The 25693-nt window shown below is 41.6% G+C and overlaps 1 protein-coding gene and 1 non-coding gene across 4 annotated transcripts in view; both read right to left on the bottom strand.

The window, feature by feature from the left end:
* Positions 1 to 25693, bottom strand: part of FAF1 (Fas associated factor 1) — a 497713-nt gene continuing 472020 nt past the window's right edge. For 2 of the 3 annotated variants that reach the window (XM_070780362.1, XM_070780377.1), the window contains one exon: positions 1 to 257. In XM_070780362.1, coding sequence (XP_070636463.1) covers positions 254 to 257 — 4 coding nt within the window. In that variant the 3' untranslated portion in view covers positions 1 to 253. Of the gene's footprint in view, positions 258 to 3547; positions 3659 to 25693 lie in introns of those variants that run through there. The other variant, XM_070780369.1, reaches the window with a different exon arrangement.
* Positions 13815 to 13941, bottom strand: LOC139182384 (small nucleolar RNA SNORA31). Its single transcript, XR_011566049.1, has one exon. It is a non-coding gene; the product is annotated as a small nucleolar RNA SNORA31 (small nucleolar RNA).

Genomic DNA, 25693 nt, shown 5'->3' with positions numbered 1-25693 from the left:
GAAATTTTAAGTAGCTATGTTTATTATTACTTTTTTCCAGCAATCTTGCAAGAGGCAGAAGTGTGACATTGAGTTGAGTGAGACGAGCGTGTAAATGGGTTGATGAGGAGCCCTCCTCTTGATGCAGGCCTCTGGCTTGTCAAGGAATGGCTGGTTCCACCGCTGAGCCATGTTCACTCTTTTGCTTCAAGGAAAAGGGTTTCTTGAGGGAACAACTTTACTTCCAATAATGACTTATTTGGGTCCAGCTGGGTTACCTAAAAAGAAAGAAAATATATACTCAAAAGACGGGAAGCAGCACTATTTTCTCTCGCGGCATTCAGGTCCTGTCCTGAACTCTGATTCTGAGCCTACTATGTACCAGCACGAGCATTTTCACACCTACTATTTTCATCTGATTCTCAAAATAACCCTGTGAGGTAGGTGTTGTCCCCATTTTATAACCAAGGAAACCAGAGCTCAGAGAGGCCAAGTCTCATAGTTTAGTGGAAGAACTAGCATTTGACCTCAGGATGTACGTTCAAGCTGGAATCTCTTCCTGGGCAGGTGGAGACCCACAGCTCAGCTGGGACAGCAGAGCAGGAGGGCCTTAGGAAAGGGTGCTGGTTAAAAACTGATCGGCATTCCAGAGGACATGCACTTGTTTAACTCTGGACAGCAGGGAGAACCTTTTCTGTTTGGTGGGAGAGAGCTAAGCTTTTGGGGCTGATCTTCCTGCTGAACACACCTGCAGCAGAGACTATACGGTGCCCACCCCATGGAGCCCAGAGACGAGCATCTCCCCTACTGAGGAGAGGCTCCCTAGGGAGGCATATCAGTCTCCCTGTTGGTGGCATTGGTGAAGATATTTAGTTCCAAAAAAAGGAGGGAGTTGATGCCATAATATGACTTTATATTTTAGAAGTAAAAATTATTTTATAATATGAACTAGTACAGAGAATAAAAGACAGAGTCTTCTTGGCTCATTGGGGTATGTTAATCATATCCCAAATCAAACCCTATATTATGTTTATGTCTTCCTTGGTCACCGGCAAGGATGTGATGTGGAGACTTTCTGAATCCAAGAGTGAAAGAAAAAAAAACCTCAAACTTTCCTAAAGGGAACATGAATTTTAAAAAGCTGAGACATACTAATACTAGTCTAGCGATATGGACAATGGGCCGTGACTCCAGAAAGATTCTGGTTTAAATCACAACTGCGTAGCTATTAGCTCTGTGGCTTTGGAGTTAATATCAACCCTGTAGGACTGATATGAGGATTAAGTGAAGAAAAACATAATTAGCACAGTGCCTGGCACAGAGCAGGTATTCAGTGATGGCTGCCATATATGTGAGTAACTATAAGGGTGGATGATGGACACACAGATAAACGGACAGCTCCAAGTGTGTGTGACGGGAGGCTGGGCAGTCTGCTCAGTCAGATTTGTGTACAGGAGCTCTGGGCCCCTGGGCAAAGACTACAGCACCTGAGACAGGCAATCTTGTCCTCTGCTCAACTCAAGCCACACCTAATGAGATGGCTCTGCTGTCTTCTCCAAGATGATGGGGAGAGGACACCCTGGGGGCCTAAGTGTCACAGGCAGGCTGGTGAACTGAAGAAGGGTATACTATCTTTGACTGTATCCAGATGGAAATCTGGTATGCCCAGGAGGGTCATTAAGGAGACACATCCGCCTCCAGAATCCTCTCTGCTTACAAGGAACCCATTGCAAGGCTGCTCTACTGATATCTCTTGGGCTCTGGGCAGATGGGCAGACAAGGTGGTGGGGAGAGCCTAGCCTGCTGTCTGTCTTCCAATGCACAGGGGGTAGGGTGGGGTGGGGAGGGGGGGCAAGCTGCAGGCAAATGTTTACCCACTTCCCCAATTAACGTACAACACTGCGCCGGCTTCTGTCAACAAACAGAGCTATGCTGCCTCTGCTTCTGACTCGTTGGCATTTTCTGCCCAGCTGCTTCTGCTATTGTTCTTAATTAACAAGCCAGAGCTCTTCCGGCATCTTCTACTTTGTTATTTGTGGTTCATAAATATGATGTTTTCTGGGAGAAACCAAAATCATAATACTGCTAGAGCTGTGCATACCAGCAGAAAGTTAGGCTAAGAAGCAAAAGAGGCTGGGAGATTGGAGCCTCGAGGCCATATTATCGATATACAAGGTTAGATGTTTGGAAAACACACACAGTTTTCACTGTGTCTGATAAAAGTTGAGTGATTTTTCCCAGTCAGTTTAAGTGGGAGAACTGGGATTTGAGAAGGAGAAAACTGTAATTTCTTGAACACCTACTACATGTAGAGCACTTTAAATATGTTATTTCATTTAATCCCTAAAAAACTAGGCAAGGTAAGATGGAGATGACAGAATTGAGGCTCAGCATGGCTGCCACTTGTTTAAGGCCACATAGTTAGTGAGGGTCTGTCTATACAGTACAGTAGTTAAAAATAGTGAGGTAACAGATTCAAACTCTAGCTCTGTTACTTACTACTTATATGACCTTGAAGAAGTAATACAACCCAAGGGTCTCAGTTTTCCCACCTCTAAGATGGGAATAGTAAAATTCTCTTTTATAGGTTGTTGTGCTAGTTAAATGGAATAATGGTGATGAAGGCTCTGGTACAGAGACTGAACCAGTAAGTGCTCAGCTGGTAGCAGCCATTACTAGCTGGAGCACTGCCTTGGGTGGGGACTGGATCTGCCTAACTTTAGCTGGAGCTCTTTCTCCAAAGTCTTCTGGAGCTCAGGCCTGCACTAGGCTCTCTCTCTTACTTCCATCTTGTTGCTCAGCAGAAGGGCTCCCTTCTCTCTGATAGATCAATGTCTCAATACTTGGAGAATCCCGTCAGCAGGGCTGTGCCACCAAAAGACTGCTCACATTAAATGTGGTTGTGTTGGGACTGCTCCTTCTGGTGCCCCGTATCACAAGCAATTTTGTTCTCTGAAGGTCATTTCAGACAGAAATTTGAAGTGAACAAGGACAATTTCGTTTCCATTCTCATCTGCCTGGAGTAGACAGAAAGACTGTACTGTACGGAACCTAGCGAGATGCAGGGTGCCATGCCTTTCCCCAGCAAGAGTGTGGCCATACTGTGAACTGATCCTGCAGTGTTCTGGGCCCCATTCAAGAAGGATAGGGAGTGTGCTGGAGGGACCTCCTGTTAGGGAGGAATCTAAAAACCATGTTTTCTAACACACGTCTGAAAAATGGGGTATGTCTTCTTGCTGCTGTAGGGGCAGGGAGGGGGCTGTGTGCCCTCTTTGAACATCTGCAGGGCTGGCAAGTAAGCCAGGCAAACAGAGCAGATGTGTTCTCTGCAACTCCAGTGAACAGAGATGGCAATGATGAGGTGAAATTGTAGGGGAGCAGAACTCAGCTGGTCAGAAAATACTTTTTAATAGAGCAGCAGGTGCTGGTGTGGCCACTACTTTTCTTTCATCTTTCTTCATTCCCCTCTTGTTCTGTAATTGTCTTTTTGTTTTTCTTTTGTCATCATCATCATAGTAGCAATTATCATTCCAGTCGACCCTTGAACAACCTGGGGGTTAGGGGCATCACCTTTCTAAGCAGTGGAAAGTCACATAGTAACTTGTAGTCGTCCCTTCATGTATGCAGTTCCTCCATATCTGTGGTTCCTCTTTATGTGGGTTCTGCATCCACGATAAAACTGAGATCGTGAGAATATGAGAATGGCATATTACTGTAGTATTTGCCGTGGCTGCTGCTAAGTCACTTCAGTCGTGTCCGACTCTGTGCGACCCCATAGATGACAGCCCACCAGGCTCCCCCGTCCCTGGGATTCTCCAGGCAAAAACACTGGAGTGGGTTGCCATTTCCTTCTGCAATGCATGAAAGTGAAAAGTGAAAGTGAAGTCGTTCAGTCGAGTCTGACTCTTAGTGATCCCATGGACTGCGGCCTACCAGGCTCCTCCATCCATGGGATTTTCCAGGCAAGAGTACTGGAGTGGGGTGCCATTGCCTTCTCCGGTAGTATTTGCTACTGAGAAAAAAAATCTGCCTATAAGGGAACCTGTGTAGGGTTCAACCTATAAGGGAACAACGTGGGTTGTTCAAGGGCTAATCATATTCAGTGCCTACAGTGTAGCTGGAACCATGCTAAATACTTCATATAAAATGCTTTTGAAGTAGTCCTCAAAATAGCCAAACAAAGTATGTATTATTATTACCATTTTAAAGTTGAAGATATCATGGGTTATCTTACCCAAGGTTGCAGATTGAATAAGGTTTAAAACTCAAGTCTGCCTGACTCCAAAGCTAAGGATAACCAGAGTGACACTGGCCTACATGTTGACAGGCTGCCCTGGGACAATACAGGGGTTGGGAGGGGAAGGGAAGTGTTCAAAGAGGGGCTTATTTGAGGAAGAAGAAGATCATGATGATAAAGCTAACATTTATTGAGCATTTAATTTGTACCAGCCACATTCTAAGCACTTAACATTTATAAACAATTTAATTTTCATAATAACCCTCTGACATAGGCACAATTGTTATTTCTATTTTACAGATGAGGAAACTGAGCCATGGAACATATTAACACTTGCTTAAGTTCTCAAAGTTGTTAAGGGCAGAGCCAGAATGTGAGTCAAGGCAATTTAGCTTTGGAATCCATATGTTTAACTATTGGACTATTTTGCCAGAGGTGCTGCTAAGCATAGAGTCCACACAGAGAGAAGAAGTTGGATGACATGACCCTGAGGTTGTTTCTAACCAAGCTTCTAGGATATAAGATCTTCACTTTAAGAATGGCAAAAGGTCAAGGGTCAAGGAAAAAATCCTGAAATGTTTATAAAATACGAATACAAAAATGCAATCTGAGCTTATGTCCTGCCATTTACTTGGGATTTTACTGAATTATTGACTTTCTAAATCAACAGAGAAACCCTCCCTTTGGGACCTTCTGGGGGAGGAGGGGCCATTCTCAGATAAGAAGTATGGTCTGACTTTGTCTAGGTTAGAAAAGGAAAGTCAACCTTCTTGATACTTTATTCATTATATTTAAGAAACCTGAAAAAAAAAATTCTCATTAAGTTTACATTTTAGCAAACTGGCTTTTGTTTATGTTAACAAAAATGAGACATGCTTTCTGCCAAAGAGAGTTATTCTTTTCTAGGTCACTTTTCTCAGCAGTTTGAGCTTTCATGTATATTGTACTTCTATTATTTCCCTGGGCTTTTTTTTTTCCTGAAAAAGTATAACATTGCTGCTGAGAAAAATGTGAATCAATATGACAGTTTCTCATCCTTAGGCCATATTGAGTGAGTCCTACAATGTTAGAGTGGGAAAGCTCCTTAAATGCCAAATGGTCCAAGCCCTTCACTTCTCTGTGGGCAACCTGAGGCTCAGAGAGGTTAAGTGACATGGCCCAGATCACATGGTTGATAAAACAGATACAGTGCTCCACCTGTTTCTGACTTCTGATTTGAGGTTCTTTCTAGTCACACTATTTTGCTTCTCACTTAACAAAAAATGCCTGAGCAGAAATATAACACTACTACTAGGCTGGGAGCTACCTGAGAGTAGGAGCTGAGTAATACTAAAAATAATAGTAACTGCAATATATGAACAGTACTTTATAGTCTGTAAGATATTTACACAAACATTAAATCAAAATCTGGTAGGGTTGGTATTATTAATCTTTTATGTTTTATTTAGCTTTCCTGAGGTACGCTTTTATTTTAAAATTGAATAAAGGCAAGTCTGGATCTAATATTTTTACATTTAGAAAAAAATGCTAAGTTCAACAATTGGTTTTGAAACTGAACATCTGCAAGCAAAAAAATGAATCTAGATGCACAGACATTACAGCCTTCACAAAAATTAACTTGAAATGGACTGTGAACTTAAATGTAAAACACAAATCTATAAAATTCCTAGAAGATAACACAGGAGAAAATCTAAATGACCTTGGGTATGGTGATGGCTTTTGGGATACAACACCAAAGACAATTCATGAAAGAAATAATTGATAAGCTAAACTTCATTAAAATTAAAAACTTTGCAAAAGACACTGTCAAGAGAATGAAAAGACAAGACAGAGACCAGGGGAAAATATTTGCAAAAGACACAACTGATAAAGAGCTATTATCCAAAATATACAAAGAACTCTTAAAACTCAACAATAAGAAAATGAACAACTCAGTTAAAAAATGGGCCCAGAACCTTACAGATACCTCAGTAAAGAAGATTGACAGATGGCAAATAAACACATGAAAATATGCTTCTCCAACAGCATATGCCATCAGGGAAATGCAAATGAAAACCATGAGATACCACCACACACCTATTAGAACGGCCCAAATCCAGAACACTGACAACACCAGATGCTGACACTCATCTGCTGGGGGAATGCAAAATGGCAGAGCCACTTTGAAGACAGTTTGATGGTTTCTTACCAAATTAATCATATTCTTACTATAGTTCTGTAACGGCACTCCATGGTATTTACCCAAAGAAGCTAAAAACCTAAGGTCCACACCAAAATCTGCACACAGATGTTTAATAAGCACCTTTATTCACAACTGCCAAAACTTGGAAAGAACCAAGACGTTCTGTAGTAGGTGAATAGGTAAACAGATTGGAATATCCAGACAATGGAACATTATTCAGTGATAACAAGCTCTCCAACTACCGTAACATATATTGTCTAAACCTTAGAGCAATCCTAAGAGATTGGACTAATTTATCCTCATTTTCACAGATGAGAACACCAAAGTTCAAATAGGGACATTACTTGCACGTGGTTATACAGCTAGAAACTGGTGGAGCTCAGGTGTTCTCACTCTAAATCCTGAGCTCCTTCTACTCCATGAGGTAGCACAAAGGCCACATATGTAAATCCCCATATTATATTTAGTAAAACTGAATACATCTACCCTTGGTTTTGTTCAAAATTAGCATTTACTTTGAACTTGGAGAACAACTTGTCTTTCTGGTAAGCTATGAGTAACATATTCTGTTAGCTGTGTATGTGTGCTCAGTCACGTCCAACTCTCTGCGACCCCATGAACTGCAGCCTGCCAAGCTCCTCTGTCCATGGGATTTCCCAGGCAAGAATACTGGAGTGGGTTGCCATTTCCTCCTCCAGATCTTCCCAACCCAGGGATTAAACTCACATCTCTTGTGTTTCCTGCATTGGCAGGCGAGTTTTTTACCACTAGCGCCACCTGGAAGCCCCCAACATGTTCTGTTACTTACTCTATTAAAAATATGCATATTAAATATTACAAGTTTAAAAAATAATTGTCAATGTCATCACTATCAAAAAATTTACCATTTATTTGGCAAAGTGTCAGGCACTATACTAGCTGTTCTATATATTATCTAATTAAATGGTCACAACAATCCTATGAGATCAGTACTCCTGTTATTCTTATTTATAATGAATTCTCTGAGGTCAAAAACGGTTAAGGGACTTGCCCAAGATTACACAGGTAAGTAGGAAAGATAATGCTGGAATTTGCACCCAGGTTTGTGAGCTTCTAGCCTGTATCTGATGCACTGTACTTCACCTCCTTTTAAGTTCTGATCCTTCTTCTAAACAGGGGACAGCTAATGTGACTAAATGGCTTTTCTTGGCCATAAAGAAAGCAGGCATTCTGCAGCTGTCCTGGCTCATGTCCCTGTTGTGGCACAGACTTTGTTGTTCCCCACAGGAAAACAAGCTACCTTTTGTTACTATCAACTTGGTCCTAACAGCTAATTGTCCATTTTCTTTAAACACCTTTTGATGAGCTGGGAATCCTTAAAGAGGGCAGTTATACACACAAAGTATCAGAGGAAGAACTTAAGACCCAATCTGCTGGTCCTGTGCTGATCAGGGTGTGAAAAGGCTTTGGTAACTGTAAAGTCTTTTGCAAACATAAGGGACTGACCATCAACATCATCCACAACACCAGTTGTAGCTCCTAGCAAATTCTCCTCTACATTTGCTGCAGGTGGTAAAGCAAAAAGAACTTCCATTCTGGAATGGTTGCACTATGGGGCTGGGGCTTCACTATGGCTTATTTACATGCCAGCTTCCAGTATAGTTTCTGGACCAATCTGTCTCACAGGATCACAGAAAAGAGTGGCAGTGGGGTGAGGATTTCCAGAAAAGAGTGAGAGGTGCTACTCTTCCCAGTTGTGTGGTAGAACAACTGCGGTGCTAGAAGTGAGGGTGGGTGGTCTTCTGTGGCTGCTGAGCACAGGAGTGCCTATAGGACATCTTATCAGTGTTTTCAGGTGGGAAGAAGAGAGAAAGAAAGAAAAGTTAAAGGAAGAACAAAGGGAGAGAAAACTAAGGTCTAGGCTGCCCTATGTGGTGTTGTTGGTTTTTTTTTTTTTATAGTATAATGATAACAACAGTTAACATTTATGGGAGCTTACTAGGTGCTAATTGTACCAAGTACTTTATAAGTACTACACAACCCCATGAGGGAGGTACTATTACCTCCACTTTAAAATGAGGAATAGAAGCTCAGAGAGTTTATATAACCTGCCTAAGATTGCACAGGTGGGAAGTAACCGAGCAAGGATTTAAAACTAGGTCTGGTTCCAAAGTCTGTTTTCTTAACCACCACATTAGGTATTCCTAGTACTGTAGTCATACAATGCACTATTTATTCTTTGCCTTTTGCTTGGAAAGACTATCCCCTTTGTGTAACTGAAGCATAAATTTCCCCACAACGGAGTATATTACCAACTCAGGCACTTGGGCAAATTTCATTCATAGCTCCTCAATTATCACAGACCTAGTGATTGTTAAAGCTGGAGGGCCTTTAGGAGTCCATCTCTGTAATAGATGGGGAAAGAAAAGCCCAGTGAGTGGAAAGAACTTACCCAAGGTTACTCAGCACTCTCAGCAGATGTGGGACCAAATCTGGATTCTTCATTCCCAGCCTATGCCTTTAGACAGGCTGTTTAATGAGGATACCAATTCTAAAGTGTTCTCAGTAACAAAATGACCTCAAATTTGGTACACTGTCAGGGAGATCCTAGGCATCAAAACAAAAAATGTGATCCTCTCCTTGCACTGCTATCCCTGATGGTGGTTTTGGTCACTACACTTTTTTTTTTTTAAGTTTAAAGCAGGTTTTTTGAGAAAGACACATACTCCACAGGCAGAATGCAGTCCATCTCATAAGGTGAGAGTGGCCTGGTCACTGTATTAAAGGGTAGTGGGGAAGACCCAGAGGGAACAGAGGGACTTCTATCAGGAGAGGTGGGGGGTGGGTTGTGGAGGGGAAAGCCTCTTTAGTCTAGAAACACAAGAAGATCCAAATTGGCAGAATGAATATAAAAAACATTAAAAAAATAGAAGAGGCATGCCTCCTCACCCTGGGAAGCCCAAGATTAGTCCTGTCTCTCCTGGGCTCTGGAAGACACAATTTCAAGTAACTAAAAGGAAGTCCTACTTTACAGAGTGGTTTGCAAGCTCACTGTTTCTGAAAGCTTAATAAACAGGGTATAGGCAAATTCATTAATGAGGATTCTGGAGTGTGGCAAGAGAAAGCCAGAGCCACTCAGCCTTGCTGGTGTGGGTTACAGGTGTACCAGGAAATGGGTCTCATTCCTCAAAGCAGCCAGGATCCTGAGGGGTGGGTCACCTTTGACCCTGAGCACCTGGTGTGATTATCCGAAATGAGGTGCACAAATATTTGCAATGCATGTTCTGATCTGAAACAGTCTGGGAAACATTGAGGGAAGGGACATGCCTCACTTTCAGAGGCCCATATCATGGAAGGCAGCCAGGATCTTGCATAAAAAGCTCCTGGAATAGAAGCTCAGAGAGTTTGCCTCTGATAAAAGATGAGTCCACAACACCGCACTAAGACAAATGAAAGGAGAGAAACCTGTTAACTGTTTAGATTTAGAACTGCTAAGGTTAAGTCACTTCAGTCGTGTCCGACTCTGTGCGACCCCATAGGTGGCAGCCCACCAGGCTCCCCCGTCCCTGGGATTCTCCAGGCAAGAACACTGCAGTGGGTTGCCATTTCCTTCTCCAATGCATGAAAGTGAAAAGTGAAAGTGAAGTCGTTCAGTCGTGTCCGACTCTTAGCCACCCCATGGACTGCAGCCCACTAGGCTCCTCTGCCCATGGGATTTTCCAGGCAAGAGTACTGGAGTGGGGTGCCATTGCCTTCTCCGTTAGAACTGCTACTTCGGCTTAAATACTCTCATAGAAACTCTGATTATTGTTCTTTAGTAGACATGGATTAAGTGCTAATTAGGGAGGCAGTAAGAAAAAGGTCTGGTGGGTTTTGAATCTTCACTCTGCATGAGTGCTCTTGAGTAAGTCACTGGACCTCCAGAAGACCCAAATTTCTCACCTGTAATGACAGTATCATTCAATACCTAATAAGCTCTCACAGACCATTTCTCTGGGTTTCTCCTGTCACTTGAAAGAGAGTTGAACAAAATATCTGAGTCCATCTCCCTCCTACTTAAAACTCCTACAAGATTCCATACGACAACAGGATAGTTCCTTTTTGCTTTGACCTCATTTACCCCAATTTGTAAATGGGTAAGTTTCCTGGCAAGGCTCATAGCATGCCAATAGTGGAAGGAATGGCTGGAAAGACAGTTTGGAGACAGACTGTAAGGGGCTCAAATGCCATATTATGTTTAAACTTCTTGGAAAATTTTTTCTCTCAGGCTTTACAGAGGCCTGGAATAGCATACTAGAAGCACTCTTCAGGCAGAGTGGCTGGGGAGAATGTAAGCACTTTGAATGCATTTTAATACTCAAGCAGAGCCATGTGCGCCGGTGTGTGCGTTAACTCTGCACGCCAACACAGCTCAAGAGCTGGAGCTTTGAACAGGAGTTAAAAGAGTTGAGTCCCTAACGACATACAAAAGACTCGCTGGTGTGATTTATTCTGATGTATTTACTTATCCAATTACCAAAACAGCAGGAGATCATTAAATTTTCTAGTTACCAGATGCAGCACGTTCAATATCTTAAATGTTACCAAGGCTCTCTCTGAGCTATTTTGATATTACATTTCATCTGCCCAAAGCTTATGAAACTGGAAGGCAAGAGTCATGAAGAGAGCAGGTGTTTTCTTTGAAGGCTGGTACAGTGGGTGTTTCTACTGCACCAAACTTATACCAGCTCCCAAACTCATGGATTTAAGGAAAAGTACTCTGATGAGAAACAAAAGTATTTAGGAGGGAAGATGTTAAGAGAGTGGAGATAAGCAATTGAAGGTGGCTGGAGATACGCATTTTACCTGGCCAGAACTTTCTTCATGTTCATTTCCTATCGCTTCAGTTCCGAAGTCCACAGAGGGTGAGTCAGGCCTCAGAGTAGAGGAGAAGAGAACAGAACGAATACCCTCTTAGTGACTACAAACTTCACTACTAACCTTAGCATACCTGTGTGAGCTTGAACAAGTTACCTTTCCTTCTCCACGCTTGACGCTGACATCTGATGCAGCATCTTACAGGCCTGTGATGAGCATCATCACAGCTTGTCTTCACACAAATATTTCCTGTTTAAGACTGAATAACTTAAAAGGTAGGACTGTTTCTGGCTTCTGTATCTCCAACATCCAGCAAAGAATCTGGTATATTATATGCTCTCAATAACTGCTTGTTGAATAAATGACCAAACCAGGGAATGGACATTATGGAATACTAAAAAATACAGGGCAAGACTTTATTAATGATATTTTAGGAGTAAGTTGCAAAATAGACATCTATTCTATTTTCTTTTGAAAAAAATATCAAGAAGTAGAATCTGGGCCTAAACTTTTTGAAAGGGTGGTGGTGGCTTGGCCCCAACATTCTTTACTATTTTGATCTCTAAATACCATCCCTTCAAAGATGTTATGCCCTGGTCAACCAGAGCAGTTTGCTATTCCCCATTTATAGCTTCTGCTTCTCTTCCCTGAACCTTTGTTTATGTTGTTCGCACTAGTGGACCATCCTTTCTCCCCAGTTTCACATGTTGAAAACATCCTTCAAAGCTCAGCTTAACTGCTACTTCTCTCATGAAACCAGGTCTAAGTGACAGAGTGTCTTCTCCCATTCGCGGGGTCATGGCTCCTGTTGACAAAAGGGCCATATATGTTCACTGAGGTCTCTCCTTCATATTCCTATTCCACTACCCTGCACCTGATGAATTCACACTTGCTTAACTAATACTTTTGTTTCCCCTTAGGTTTCTCAGACTAGGTGGCTTAAAGGGTCTGCTGGCAGACTCAAGGTTAGTGTTTAAACTGGAAAACAGGTACAGGTAATGCCAACCTTGTCCTCTGTTAAAATAGTACTCCTATACTTTGACCAGACGGGGGAGCCTGGTAGGCTGCTGTCTATGGGGTCGCACAGAGTTGGACATGACTGAAGCGACTTAGCAGCAGCAGCATACTTTGACCAACCCATTTCTGAAGGACCTACCCCAAAGGATCAGCTCCTGTCTCAGACTAAGTTATCTGTCTGTTCTGTCTCTTAAGCTATATTGCAATTGTCTATGAGTCAGTCTCTCCAGTTATATTGAATTCTGAGGGCATATTCTGAGGGTTTTACTGACTTTGTATCCCCAGGGCCTAGTAGACTACTGGAAACAGTGTGAATTCAACAACTGTTGACTGACAGACAGACCTATTGAATGACTGAATGGAGGCTCCCCACTATCCACTAAAGCCTCCACCAATCCAAAATCAAAAGAAGCCACATCCCTAGACCTCTTCCCTTAGACCCACGCCTATGGCAGGGAGACCCTGCCAGTGATGCCACCAGAAGGTCACCCAGGCAAGTCCTCTAGCTCTGGATTCTCTCTGGCCCTTGCCTCAGTTAGCCCTGCTGCATAGACAAAGGGAATGAAAATAAGTTTGCATCTGTTGCCCTTTCAGAAGGGACAGATTTTTCCCTGCCTATTTAAACTGCTGTTGGAATTGGATAATTAGAAGGATTTAAAAAATCTTAATACTCTAAACAGAGAAAACTGGTTCTGAATTATTAAGCAACATTTTCAATGCATGTGAATAACCTTAAGTGACTTAACTGCCACCTGATCCTAAGCTCTGGCTCAGATAAATAAATGTGAAATATTGTCAAAGCCCCGGCTTATAAGAACTGCCAAGTACAGTAAATAAAAGCTTAAGTCCCCATAAACTGCCTGGGACAGAGACATTCTCATATAAAAGGAGTAAGAGAAGATGATCTTAAATAAAGCCAGCAGGACTGGGAAGCCAATGGTTTTGTTTTAATTTTCAGAAGAGAGTTGTCAACAGGGTAGGTATTATCTATATCCAGGTCATTTAATTATAGAATCACATAGTATCAGAGCTGACAGAAGATTAAGAAAGCACTTATTTTAATCTCTTCATATTTCAGATGAGGAAAACAGGACCCAGAACTTACTTCTCTAGTAAGTACCTTCCTTGAGATCATACAACAAATGGCTGGAAGAGTAAAAATTCTGTTCCAGGATACATGGCTCCCAGCTCAGTTTCCTTTCCACTACATTCCATTCATCTGAGACTACCCTACTGGAGATGTCAAAATAAGAGGCTGACTGTTAAAAAAACACCTGAAATATTTTTTCCATCTCTTCATTTTTAATCTATGTGTATGGCGCTAGTGGTAAGAACCAGCCTGCCAATATAGGAGACATAAGAGATGCAGGTTTGATCTCTGGTCTGGGAAGCTCCCCTGGAGGAGGGTATGGCAACCCACCCCAGTATTCTTGCCTGGAGAATCCCACTGACAGAGAAGCCTGGCAGGCTGCAGTCCATAGGGTCACACAGAGTTGGATACAACTGCAACGACTTGGCACGAACATCCTTTGCCCTAAAATGGGTCTCTCTTTTTTTTTTTCCCCCTGTGTTCCCCCATTCAATCTGGGCTGCCACAATCAGACAGGCAGAAAGCACGAGAATGTTTTTCTTCCATCTGTAGTGTAAACCTTAGCAGACAGTAACTGCTTCAGGTCTGTCAAATAGATGCATTAAAATGGGTCTCTTGTAGGCAACATATTGTAGGTTCTTGTCGGAGGTTCCTTAAAAAGCTAAAAATAGAGTTATCATATGACTCAGAAATCCCACTCCTGGGCATATATCTGGAAAAGAGGAAAACTCTAATTTGAAAAGATACATGCATCCTGATGTTCACAGCGGCACTATTTACAACAGCAAGACATGGAAGCAATTTGTGTCCATTTGACAGATGGATAAATAAGGTGTGGTATATACACAGTGGAATACTACTCAGCCATAAAAAGAATGAAACAGTGCCATTTATAGCAACACGGATAGACCCAGAGATTATCATACTAAATGAAGTAAGTCAGACAGAGAAAGCCACATGTTATATGATACCACTTAGTTGTAGAATATAAAAAAAAATGATACAAATGAACTTATTTACAAAACAAAAATAGACTCACAGATATAGGAAACAATCTTATGGTTACCAAAGGGGAAGGGGGGTGTGTGGGAGGGATAAATCAGGAGTTTGGGACTAACAGATATATACTATTATATGTAACATAGATAAATAAGAAGGACCTAGTATACTGCACAGGAGATTACATTCAATATCTTGTAATAACCTATAGTGGAAAAGAATCTGAAAAAGAACATATGCATATGTATATCTGTATGTCTGAATCACTTTGCTGTACACCTGAAACTAATACAACAATCTAAATCAACTATACTTTAGGAAAAAACAAACAAACATGGGGGAAAAGTAAAAACAAAACAAAACAAAAAAACCACTAAAAATTTAACTACATGGGTGACTTCTTGAATTCCAGAGACTCCATGCTTCGAAGTTCTGCTTCCATGACTATGCAGGGGGAGCAGGAGAAAACCAGAGAGGGAGAGGGAAAGAAAGAAAGGAGAGGGAGAAGAAGGGAGTGAATGAGCAAGTGTACAGGAACATGGAGGGAGGAAAATGGAATAAGTGAGAGTGAATGCCACTATAATGTGGTCCCTCTCTTGCCTTCCTCAACCATGAGGATACCATAAATTACACATGAGTTTCAGCCTGGTGAGATGAGAAATACAAAAACCAAACAAAAACAGTAGATGCATGAATGGGTAGGAGTATTTTATTTTCTCTCATTTATTTACTAGACAAATATTTCCTGAGTGTTTACCATGAAGTCAGAAATCATGCTGGGCACTGGGATAGAACGGTGAACACAGCACTACCCTGTATTCACAGGAATGCAGCATCCAGGCAGGATGTGCAAGAAATCGGCCCACTGCAACTCAGAACAGTCAAGGGCTACAGTACGGAAGAAGGCGGCAGGGGAGCACAGGGAAGGTAAGCACCTGACGCAGTCCTAGTGTGTCATTAACTCTGTGTTGCTCTCTCTTCTTTGTCTCATTCCAGTACACACGACTGTTTCCCACAATCTAATGAACCATTCTACTGACTTTCAGATACAATAAACTAGTATGTGCCAGGCACTGTACTAGGGAAAATTCAAATGAATCAGACATAATCCCAAATAATTTCAGATTTCATATGTACAAACTTTTTTTTGTTTAAAAAAAATGTATATTGTTGTTATTGTGTCCAACTCTTTGCGACCCCATGAACTGCAGCACACCAGGCCTCCCTGTACCTCACCATCAAGTTCATGTCCATTGCAATGGTGAAGCCATCCAGCTGTCTCATCTACTGATGCCCTCTTCTCCTTCTGCCCTCAATCTTTCCTAGCATCAGGGACTTTTTCAATGAGTTGGCTGTTTGCATCAGATGACCAAAATACTGGAGCTTGAGCTTCAGTATCAGTATATCTTACGCTAATTCCCTGACTATGTAAACTTGGGTTAACCATTTCTGTTTTTGGTGTCTTTGGTTTTTCGAGGCCTTGATTAAATTATATTTTTCTCGGCATCTTGCTTTTCTCATCTATAAAATAAGGATTTTTTGCAGTTCTCACAGCCTAAAATGCATGCATGAGGAAGGCCTGTTCACACAAGGAAGGAAAGTGGAATAAACTAGGAAATATCAAGAATCTTCAGGTTTGGGATTCAGCCACAGACACTAAACCTAAAGCCTGCAGGGCTAGATTCTGGATAAAAAGCAGGGTGTGGTCCAGGTGAGGTAGGCTAGGGCTGCAGCCGGAACTGTAACGAGCACCGCAGTGAGGCCCAGGGGAACTGGTATGTTGATGCATGAGCTACTGCACTGGGAAACTCCAGCACTGGCTTTGAAAATTACAAGGAGTGTCTAGAAAAGGTTAATCTGCGCATATACACGTTTGCAGTTGTTTGTATTTACAATGGGGTTATTATACAGACTTTAAGTGAACAAAGCGTGTCTGCAGAAGCACCTGGAATACTGAGCACAGAACTAATGATTTTTTATTTATGGCCGGATGGAGCCAGATTGGATTGTATGTACAGCCTTCAAAAATTTATTTGATTTTGGATACTGAATGATATAGTGCTTTATAAGGACCTTATAAAATTAAGTTCTGGGGCAAAGTAAGTTAATTTGGGAAAGGTTTAAATACATCAGCCTATCTACACACAATCCTAACAGTCACTGCATTTTATGTTTAGCATGTATAGGGAAAGAACCTGGATTTTAGAATCAAATACTGGTATTGACATTTACTATGCAACTTTGAGAAATTTAAGCTCTCTAAGCTTCTGTATCCTCATCTGTAAAATGGAGATGATACGCATCTTTCAGATAACTAATCTACTTGATTGTGCATACAAGTGGCATAAAATAAATGGCATTATTCATTGTTATAATCCCCTACTGTTCCAAGTACTTTGTAAATGAGTTAGAAAGGGGCAAGGGCAGATTTATTAAGTTTTGAATCCCATTCAACTTTCATGAAATGGCTGTAATCACCTCAAATATAAAAACTGTTTTGTGTACCCCTTTTGATCTGGCGAGGAGCATTCAATGATGGGTTTTCTTACAGGGTATCACTTGGTCTCTCAATTTTTTTGTGGGTTAGCAAAATCCTTTCTGTTCCTTGCCATCAACTTCATCACAACGGCTTAGGTATACTGAGCATTTACTACATACTGATGCTAGTGCTTTATAAGTATCATCTCATTGCATTTTTCCAAAAGCCCTGTGAAGTAGGTACTAGCATTATCCTTCTCTTATAGATGAGGAAATTGAGCTACATAGAGGTTAAGTAATTTGCTAAAGATCAAAAAGTTAGGAAATGCAGAGGTGAGAATCAGCTTGGGACTCCAGAATGCAATCTTTTAACTACTGCCTTATACTGTCTCTCTGTCCCGTATCTCCTTCAAATCCACTCCAGTTACTGCCAGGGCCAGTTTTGGTATTGAGCCAGTCTCAGTTTAAATCTCTTTGTCCTCATCAGAAAGTACCTCCTAGACTTTCTCCTGGCACCTCAGACTTAACAAATTCTAAAGCGAACCTGCATCTTCATCAGTCTTCTCTGATTCTGCACATGGTACCTCTAAGCACCTTTGACAACTCCTTCTTCCTATCATCCCTATCCTGACATAGTTAGACAATCACCAAATCTCAGCGATTTGTGCTTCTTCCTGATTCTGTCTCCTCCTCATCTCTACCACTGTCATCTTAGTTCTAACTCCCATAAACCTGTCGTCTTGTGTACTTCAAAACAAGTACCTGGTTTCCCTTCCCAGGCTCCCACTACTCTGATCCTTTCTGATACAAATAATCAACAGGTTTGAGACAGTAGGGGAAAAACACAGAAATATGTAATCAGATGAGATCAGGCATGGTTAGGGTGGCATGATGTAGACAGAAATGTGGACTCAAAAGACCTAGCTGGAGCCATTGATCTGCAACTTATTAGCAACCCAATTTGTTAGCCATTTGACAGCTCTAAGCCTAAATTCTGCATCCTTACACAAGAGCCAACATCTACTTTTAACTAGTTAAAATTTCCACTAGAATTGGTTCCATGAGGGTAAAAACTTTATTTAGGCTATTCACTACTGTATTCCCAATGTCTTATGCTATATAAGAAGTACTCAAGTGTTTGTTTAATGCAAAGAGAACTCTCCAGTATTTTTTACCTCCCATCTCATTTTTCTCCACATCCAACTTCATATCCTAAAATCTAGTCACTGCAAACTGTGAGCAATTCCCAATCAGTTGCTGCTAAGCCTAGTGCTGAGGTGCTAACTAGTGTTCCTAAGTGTAGGAAGGCTGGGTGTAGGAAGGAGAGACTGTGTGTGTGTTAGATGAGCTGTGCTTACGCATGAGTTGGTCACAAATTCAATGTTAACTAATCAACATTATATGTCAAATAAGGTGTCTTTAAAAAGAAACACACATAAGACAAGGTTATATATTGATTGGTTGATGAAAATTTGTGAGGAGAGGCTCATAGTAATTTAACCCTCCACTTCACCTAGGGGCAACAATTGAGTATTTAATGCTTGTGACAACTTTATACAACGTAACTACTGCAAATTATAAGACCTGGCTACACCTCTCAGTTCTAAAGCTAACAGCCCCATGGCCTACAGAATAAAATGGTTAATTTCTTAGCTTTAGTTACCTCTCTCACCACAATGTGCACTCCCGACACAGACCTTTTTGTTCAGTCAAATCAGTGTATGCTTCTGTGCCTTGCTTGGTGGTATGTGCACCATGCCTGCTAGGGTGATCTCCTGCCTTATCGCCCCTACAGACTTGGTCTTTTAGACCAAAGCCATGTTATAATTGTCGTTACATTCTGCCCAGTGTGTGTCATCCACCTACACTCCATCTACCCACAGTTCAGGGAGCCCCTACTCTGCGATAGGCCTGTGTGGTCTCTGTGTCAGAAACAGGGGTCACAAAGGCAAATAAGACAGTACAGCTACTGCCCGACCTGAGTTTACAGTCAGCCCTGGAGGACCGGGATATAAATGTCATCATGAGGAAACGAGCCTGTCTCTCACTCTCAGAAAGACACCATAAACTAATTTAGGAATGCTTCCTACTATGAAAGAAATCTGCTGTTTTGGTAAAACAGAATGCAGATACTAAACTATATATTTCTACTTGAACAGCCCTTACTTAACCTTTTGTTATTGGTCATGCAAGGTAGACTGTTAGATATCCTTCCTGTAAAAGCTGATAGTTTCTAAACAGTTAATATTGGATAAAGATTTCTTGTCTTCTTAAAACCAAAACAGAAAAGAAAAACCAAGGACAGGAAAGAGGGTGTGGGAGTGAAGTGAGAAATAATCATCATTACATCATGTCAGTTACCATTATTAGATTCTTACCCTGTTAAATGCTATATATATATTAAACATGTTACATTTATTCTTTCACTTAATGCTCACAACAACCCTTTAAAGTAGACACTGTCACTCCCATTTCATCAAGAGATGACACACTCTCTCTAAGATCACTTAGTAAAAAGTTGATCTAGAATCAAGGCCAGGTCTGTTTGGCTTCAGGTTGATGCATGCTCTTGTTTTAGGCTACAGCGCCTCAGAAATGTGACTGAAAAGAAGAAGCAGTGTTAAATAAATCATCCTTACAGTGTTGATTTATATTTGCTTATACAACAAGCAAGGAAAAATAAATACCAACAACTCCCTCTTTAAGTAGCCAGTTTGAAGAAAGTAATTCTCCCTCTGTGGTGAGGAAGCATAGTTGCAACCTCAAGAGCAACTGCAGGGGCTCTGAGCAGACCACTACAGATTTGGGGGCGAGTTTATATTGAATATATTGGCACCCGTTTCCCTCAGGTTCTCTTAAAAATCTTTGAAAATACAGGGTTAACTGATGCCTGTTTGTATTCTGAGGTTATTTTTATCCTTCACTACTGGACCAAGTTCTGCTACAAGTAAAGATGAGAGGCAAAGTCAAATGCTTAGAAGTTTCCCAGTTTACGGAGTTCTACCTACATATCTACTAGTAAACCCCAGAAGTAAACTTGAGATGTGACTGTCTTAAAAAATAAAATTATATCTGCAGAGAAGAGGCCTGATGACTATTCTTTTGACAGGCTTGCTTACGAGGTCGGCATCTGGGAACCTGGCTTTGAGGAGGGTTTGTACGATTCCTGGCTTTGAGGAGGGTTTGTAAGACAAGTGTGGCTTACTGTGCCTAGACAGTCTGTACAAACAACTTGTTAATAGTTTATGCTGAACATCTTCTTTTCTTCTGGGATTCTGGATTTTTGGTGTATACCAGGCAGAGGGTATCTACGTGATCAGCCCCCAGTGAAATCCCTGAACTGAGTCTCTAATAAGCTTCCTTGCTTGGCAACATTTCACACGTGTTGTCTCAAGTCATTGCTGGGGAAATAAGTCCATCCTGAATGACTTCCCTGGGAGAGGACCCTTAGAAGCTCTGCCTGGTTTCTCCTAGACTTCAATCTATGTGCCTTTTCTCTTTGCTGATTTTGCTTTGTTTCCTTTTGCTGTAATAATCATATCTGTGAGTATGACTACATCCTGAGTTATGAGTTTTGCTATGGAACCATGAAACTCTGGAGTGGTCCTGAGACCTCTTCCCCAGAAGCCCAACCAGGCTCATCAAAATATGGTGGAAACACTACTTTGGGGAAAAAAAGGATGAAGAAGCAGGGAATGATGAACATTTGGTGCCTGAGTGGATACAGAGTCATTTATCCATGGTATGAAACAGAAGCTGAGCTGATGGTCTGTTGTGAGGTAAAAGCTACCTTATGGAATTTTAAAATAACAGACTCAACCTAGGAGAGTTGGCTTACTGCCTCCCTTGACTGCTTTTGGCTGTACTGGCTAAAGTGAGGGGAAAAAGGTGAGCCTTATAATGCCTTCAGCTTTTGTTCTCGCTCTCAGGTGGCAAGAGATTGGATGGGCCAAAAATGTTAAAAGTTTGTGCTGTTCTCTTCTTTGAGTGTGAGGGAAATGAAAGTTACATGAATTCCTGGAACTGGAGCACAATTTTAGATAAATTAGCAAGAAAACTAAGGGAGAAAAATATTCCAGAAATTTCTTCTGTTTGGCTGCTGTTACCCTTGCTGGGCTTCCCTGGTGGCTCAGATGGTAAAGAATCTGCCTGCAATTTAGGAGACCTGGGTTCAATCCCTGGCTTGGGAAGATCCCCTGAAGAAGGGAATGGCTACTTATTCTAGTACCCTTGAATGGAGAATTCCCTGGCGGGCTACAGTCCATGGGTCACAAAGAGTCAGACACGACTGCATGACTAACACAACACACCCTTGCTGCAGCAGCCTAGTATGGTTCCCTCCCTGACTTCCTTCGTATTCTAGGAGAGGTCTTCCCCCAGCAACTTTAACATTCGAATTTTTGTGGTACTGGAGAAGACTCTTGAGAGTCCCTTAGACAGCAAGGAGATTAAGTCAATCAATCCTAAAGGAAATCAACACTGAATATTTATAGGCAGGACTGATACTGAAGCTGTACTACTTTGACCACCTGATGCGAAGAACCGACTCATTGGAAAAGACCCTGATGCTGGGAAAGATTTAGGGCAGGAGGAGAGGGGCTGACAGAGGATGAGATGGCTGGATAGCATCTATGGACACAACTCAATGGACATGAGTTTGAGCAAACTCCAGGAGAGAGTGAAGGACAGGGAAGCCTGTCATGCTGCAGTCCATGGGGTCACAAAAAATCGGACACTACCGAGTGACTGAACAAAATGCTAAATTTACTGCTGGAGGGTTAAGTAAATTTGCAATGAGAAAAAAAGGAGAGACTAAAACATAATGGTTTTGGGCCTACTATATTTGGGTATATAGTAAAAATTGATATAAAACATGATACACTTCTAATTTAATAAATGCTAGCAGAGTCAGCTTAACTGGGGAAAACTGCAAGCAAAAAGTGTTAGCAGAAAACAGCTGCCTTGCTCTTTGCTGTTGGTGAGTGGGTTAGAATTTAAACTCTTTGAATAACAGAACAAGTCTCCAGAATGATTTTTCCTTATTAGAGCATCTGGAGAAAGAGAGACAACATAGAAAAGAGAAGCAACCTCCAGAGAGAGATACACATTGGGAGTTTTTAAAAAGTAGTTTTTAGTTTACTTATCAGCACTTATAAAATCAGATGTCTAGTCTTTAGAGACTTATGATTTTCCAAGTAAACTGTGCATATTTTTGAGTAGGTAAATTTGGACAAGGCCAAAACAGCATAGAGAAGTCTTGCTTGCCATTTGAACTTGGAAAACAGCTGTCCGTCCCTATAGCATCTTGGCTTTGTGGCTGCAGAAGAAAAGTTGCTGGCTTCTGTTGTTCAGTTGCTAAGTTGTGTCCAACTCATTGTGACCCCATGGATTGCAGCACGACAGACTTCCCCGTCCCTCATTATCTCCCGGACTTTGCTCAACCTCATGTCCATTAAGTTGATGATGCTATCTAATGATCTCATCCTCTACCATCCCCTTCTCCTTGTGCCTTCAATCTTTCCCAGCATCAGGGTCTTTTACAATGAGTCGGTTCTTTGCATCGGGTGGCCAAAGTATTGGAGTTTCAGCCTCAACATCAGTCCTTTCAATGAACACCCAGGACTGATCTCCTTTAGGATGGACTAGTTGGATCTCCTTGCAGGGACTCAAGAGTCTTCTCCAACGCCACAATTGGAAAGCACTCAGCCTTCTTTACAGTCCAACTCTCACATGCATACATAACTACTGGATACCATAGCTTTGACTATATGGACCTTTGTCAGCCAAGTGATATCTTTGTTTTGTCTAGGTTTGTCATTGCTTTCCTTCCAAGGAGCAGTTCAGTTCAGTTCCGTCGCTCAGTCATGTCCAACTCTTTGCAACCCCATGGACTGCAGCACGCCAGCCTTCCCTGTCCATCAACAGCTCCTGGAGCTTAACCAAACTCATGTCCATCAAGTCAGTGATGGCATTCAACTATCTCTTCCTCTGTTGTCCCCTTCTCCTCCTGCCTTCAATCTTTCCCAGCATCAAGGTCTTTTCCTATGAGTCAGTTCTTTGTATCAGGTGGCCAAAGTACTGGAGTTTCAGCTTCAGCATCAGTCCTTCCAATGAATATTCAGGGTTGATTTCCTTTAGGATGGACTGGCTGGATCTCCTTGCAGTCCAAGGGACTCTCAAGTCTTCTCCAACACCATAATTCGAAAGCATCAATTCTTTGGTGCCCAGCTTTCTTTATAGTTCAACTCACATCCATACACCACTACTGGAAAAACCACAGCCTTGACTACACGGATCTTTATTGGCAAAGTAATGTCTCTGCTTTTTAATATGCTGTCTAGGTTGGTCATAACTTTTCTTCCAGGGAGCAAGCATGTTTTAATTTCATGGCTGCAGTCACCATCTGCAGTGATTTTGGAACCCAAAAACATAATTTTTCTCTCTGTTTCCATTGTTTCCCCATCTATTTCCCATGAAATAATGGAACCGCATGCCATGATCTTAGTTTTCTGAATGTTGAGCTTTAAGCCAACTTTTTCACTCTCCTCTTTCCCTTTCATCAAGAGGCTCTTTAGTTCTTCTTCAACTTTCTGCCATAAGGGTGGTGTCATCTGCATATCTGAGGTTATTGATATTTCTTCTGGCCATCTTGATTCCAGCTTGTGCTTCATCTAGCCCAGCACTTCTCATGATGTACTCTGCATATAAGTTAAATAAGCAGGATGACAATATACAGCCTTGATGGACTCCTTTCCCTATTTGGAACCAGTCTGTTGTTCTATGTCCAGTTCTAACTGTTGCTTCCTGATCTGCATACAGATTTCTCAAGAGGCAGGTCAGGGGGTCAGGTATTCCCATCTCTTTCAGAATTTTCCACAGTTGATTGTGATCCACACAGTCAAAGGCTTTGGCATAGTCAATAAAGCAGAAATAGATGTTTTTTTGGAACTCTCTTACTTTTTCGATGATCCAACAGATGTTGGCGATTTGATCTCTAGTTCCTCCGCCTTTTCAAAACCAGCTTGAACATCTGGGAGTTCATGGTTCATGTACTGTTGAAGCCTGGCTTGGAGAATTTTGAGCATTACTTTGCTAGCATGTGAGATGAGTGCAATTCTGCAGTAGTTTGAGCATTCTTTGGCATTGCCTTTCTTTGGGGTTGGAGTGAAAACTGACCTTTTCCAGTCCTGTGGCCACTGCTGAGTTTTCCCAATTTGCTGGCATATTGAGTGCAGCACTTTCACAACATCATCCTTTAAGATTTGAAACAGCTCAACTGGAATTCCATCACCTCCACTAACTGTTCGTAGTGATGATTCCTAAGGCCCACTTGACTTCACATTCCAGGATGTCTGGCTCTTGACACACCATGGTGATCACACCATGGTGATCACACCATCGTGGTTATCTGGGTCATGAAGATCTTTTTTGTACAGTTCTTCTGTGTATTCTTGCCACCTCTTCTTAGTATCTTTTGCTTCTGTTAGGTCCATACCGTTTCTGTCCTTTATCGAGCCCATCTTTGCATGAAATGTTCCCTTGGTATCTCTAATTTTCTTGAAGAGATCTCTAGTCTTTACCATTCTATTGTTTTCCTCTATTTCTTTGCACTGATCACTGAGGAAGGCTTTGTTATCTCTCCTTGCTATTCTTTGGAACTCTGCATTCAAATGGATGTACCTTTCCTTTACTCCTTTGCATCTTTTCTTTTCTCAGCTATTTATAAAGCCTCCTCAGACAACCATTTTACCTTTTTGCATTCCCTTTTCTTGGGGATGGTCTTGATCACTGCCTCCTGTTTAATATCATGAACCTCCGTCCATAGTTCTTCAGGCACTCTGTCTATCAGATATAGTCCCTTGAATCTATTTGTCATTTCCACTGTATAATCATAAGGATTTGATTTAGGTCATACCTGAATGGTCTAGTAGTTTTCCCTACTTTCTTCAATTTAAGTCTGAATTTGGCAATAAGGAACTCATGATCTGAGCTACAGTCAGCTCCTGGTCTTGTTTTTGCTGCCCATATAGAGCTTCTCCATCTTTGGCTGCAAAGAATATAATCAGTCTGATTTTGGTACTGACCATCTGGTGATGTCCATGTGATGTCCATGTCCTCTTGTATTGTTGGAAAAGGGTGTTTGCTATGACCAGTGCATTCTCTTGGTCAAACTCTGTTAGCCTTTGCCCTGCTTCATTTTGTACTCTAAGACCAAATTTGCCTGTTACTCCAGGTATCTCTTGACTTCCTACTTTTGTGTTCCAGTCCCTTATAATGAAAAGAACATCTTTTTGAGTATTAGTTCTAGAAGGCCTTGTAGGTCTTCATCGAACCGTTCAACTTCAGCTTCTTCAGCATTACTGGTCTGGGCATAGACTTGGATTACTGTGATACTGAGTGGAATGCCTTGGAAATGAACAGAGATCATTCTGTCATTTTTGAGATTGCACCCAAAAACTGCATTCTGGATTCTTTTGTTGACTATGAGGGCTACTCTATTTCTTCTAAGGCTATTCTATTTCTTCCTGCCCACAGTAGTAGATATAATGGTCATCTGAGTTAAATTCACCCATTCCAGTCCATTTTCATTTGCTGATTCCTAAAATGCCGATGTTCACTCTTGCCATCTCCTGTTTGACCACTTCCAATTTGCCTTGATTCATGGACCTAACATTCCAGGTTCCTATGCAATATTGCTCTTGCAGCATTGGATTTTACTTCCATCACCAGTCACATCCACAATTGGGTGTTGTTTTTGCTTTGGCTCCATCTCTTCATTCTTTCTGGAGTTATTTCTCCACTGATCTCTAGTAGCATATTGAGCACCTATCGACTTGGGGAGTTCATCTTTCAGTGTCCTATGCTTTTGCCTTTT

This window comes from Bos indicus, chromosome 3, assembly GCF_029378745.1.
Source record: "Bos indicus isolate NIAB-ARS_2022 breed Sahiwal x Tharparkar chromosome 3, NIAB-ARS_B.indTharparkar_mat_pri_1.0, whole genome shotgun sequence".
NCBI lineage: Eukaryota > Metazoa > Chordata > Mammalia > Artiodactyla > Bovidae > Bos > Bos indicus.
This window is presented reverse-complemented; position numbering and strand designations above follow the sequence as displayed.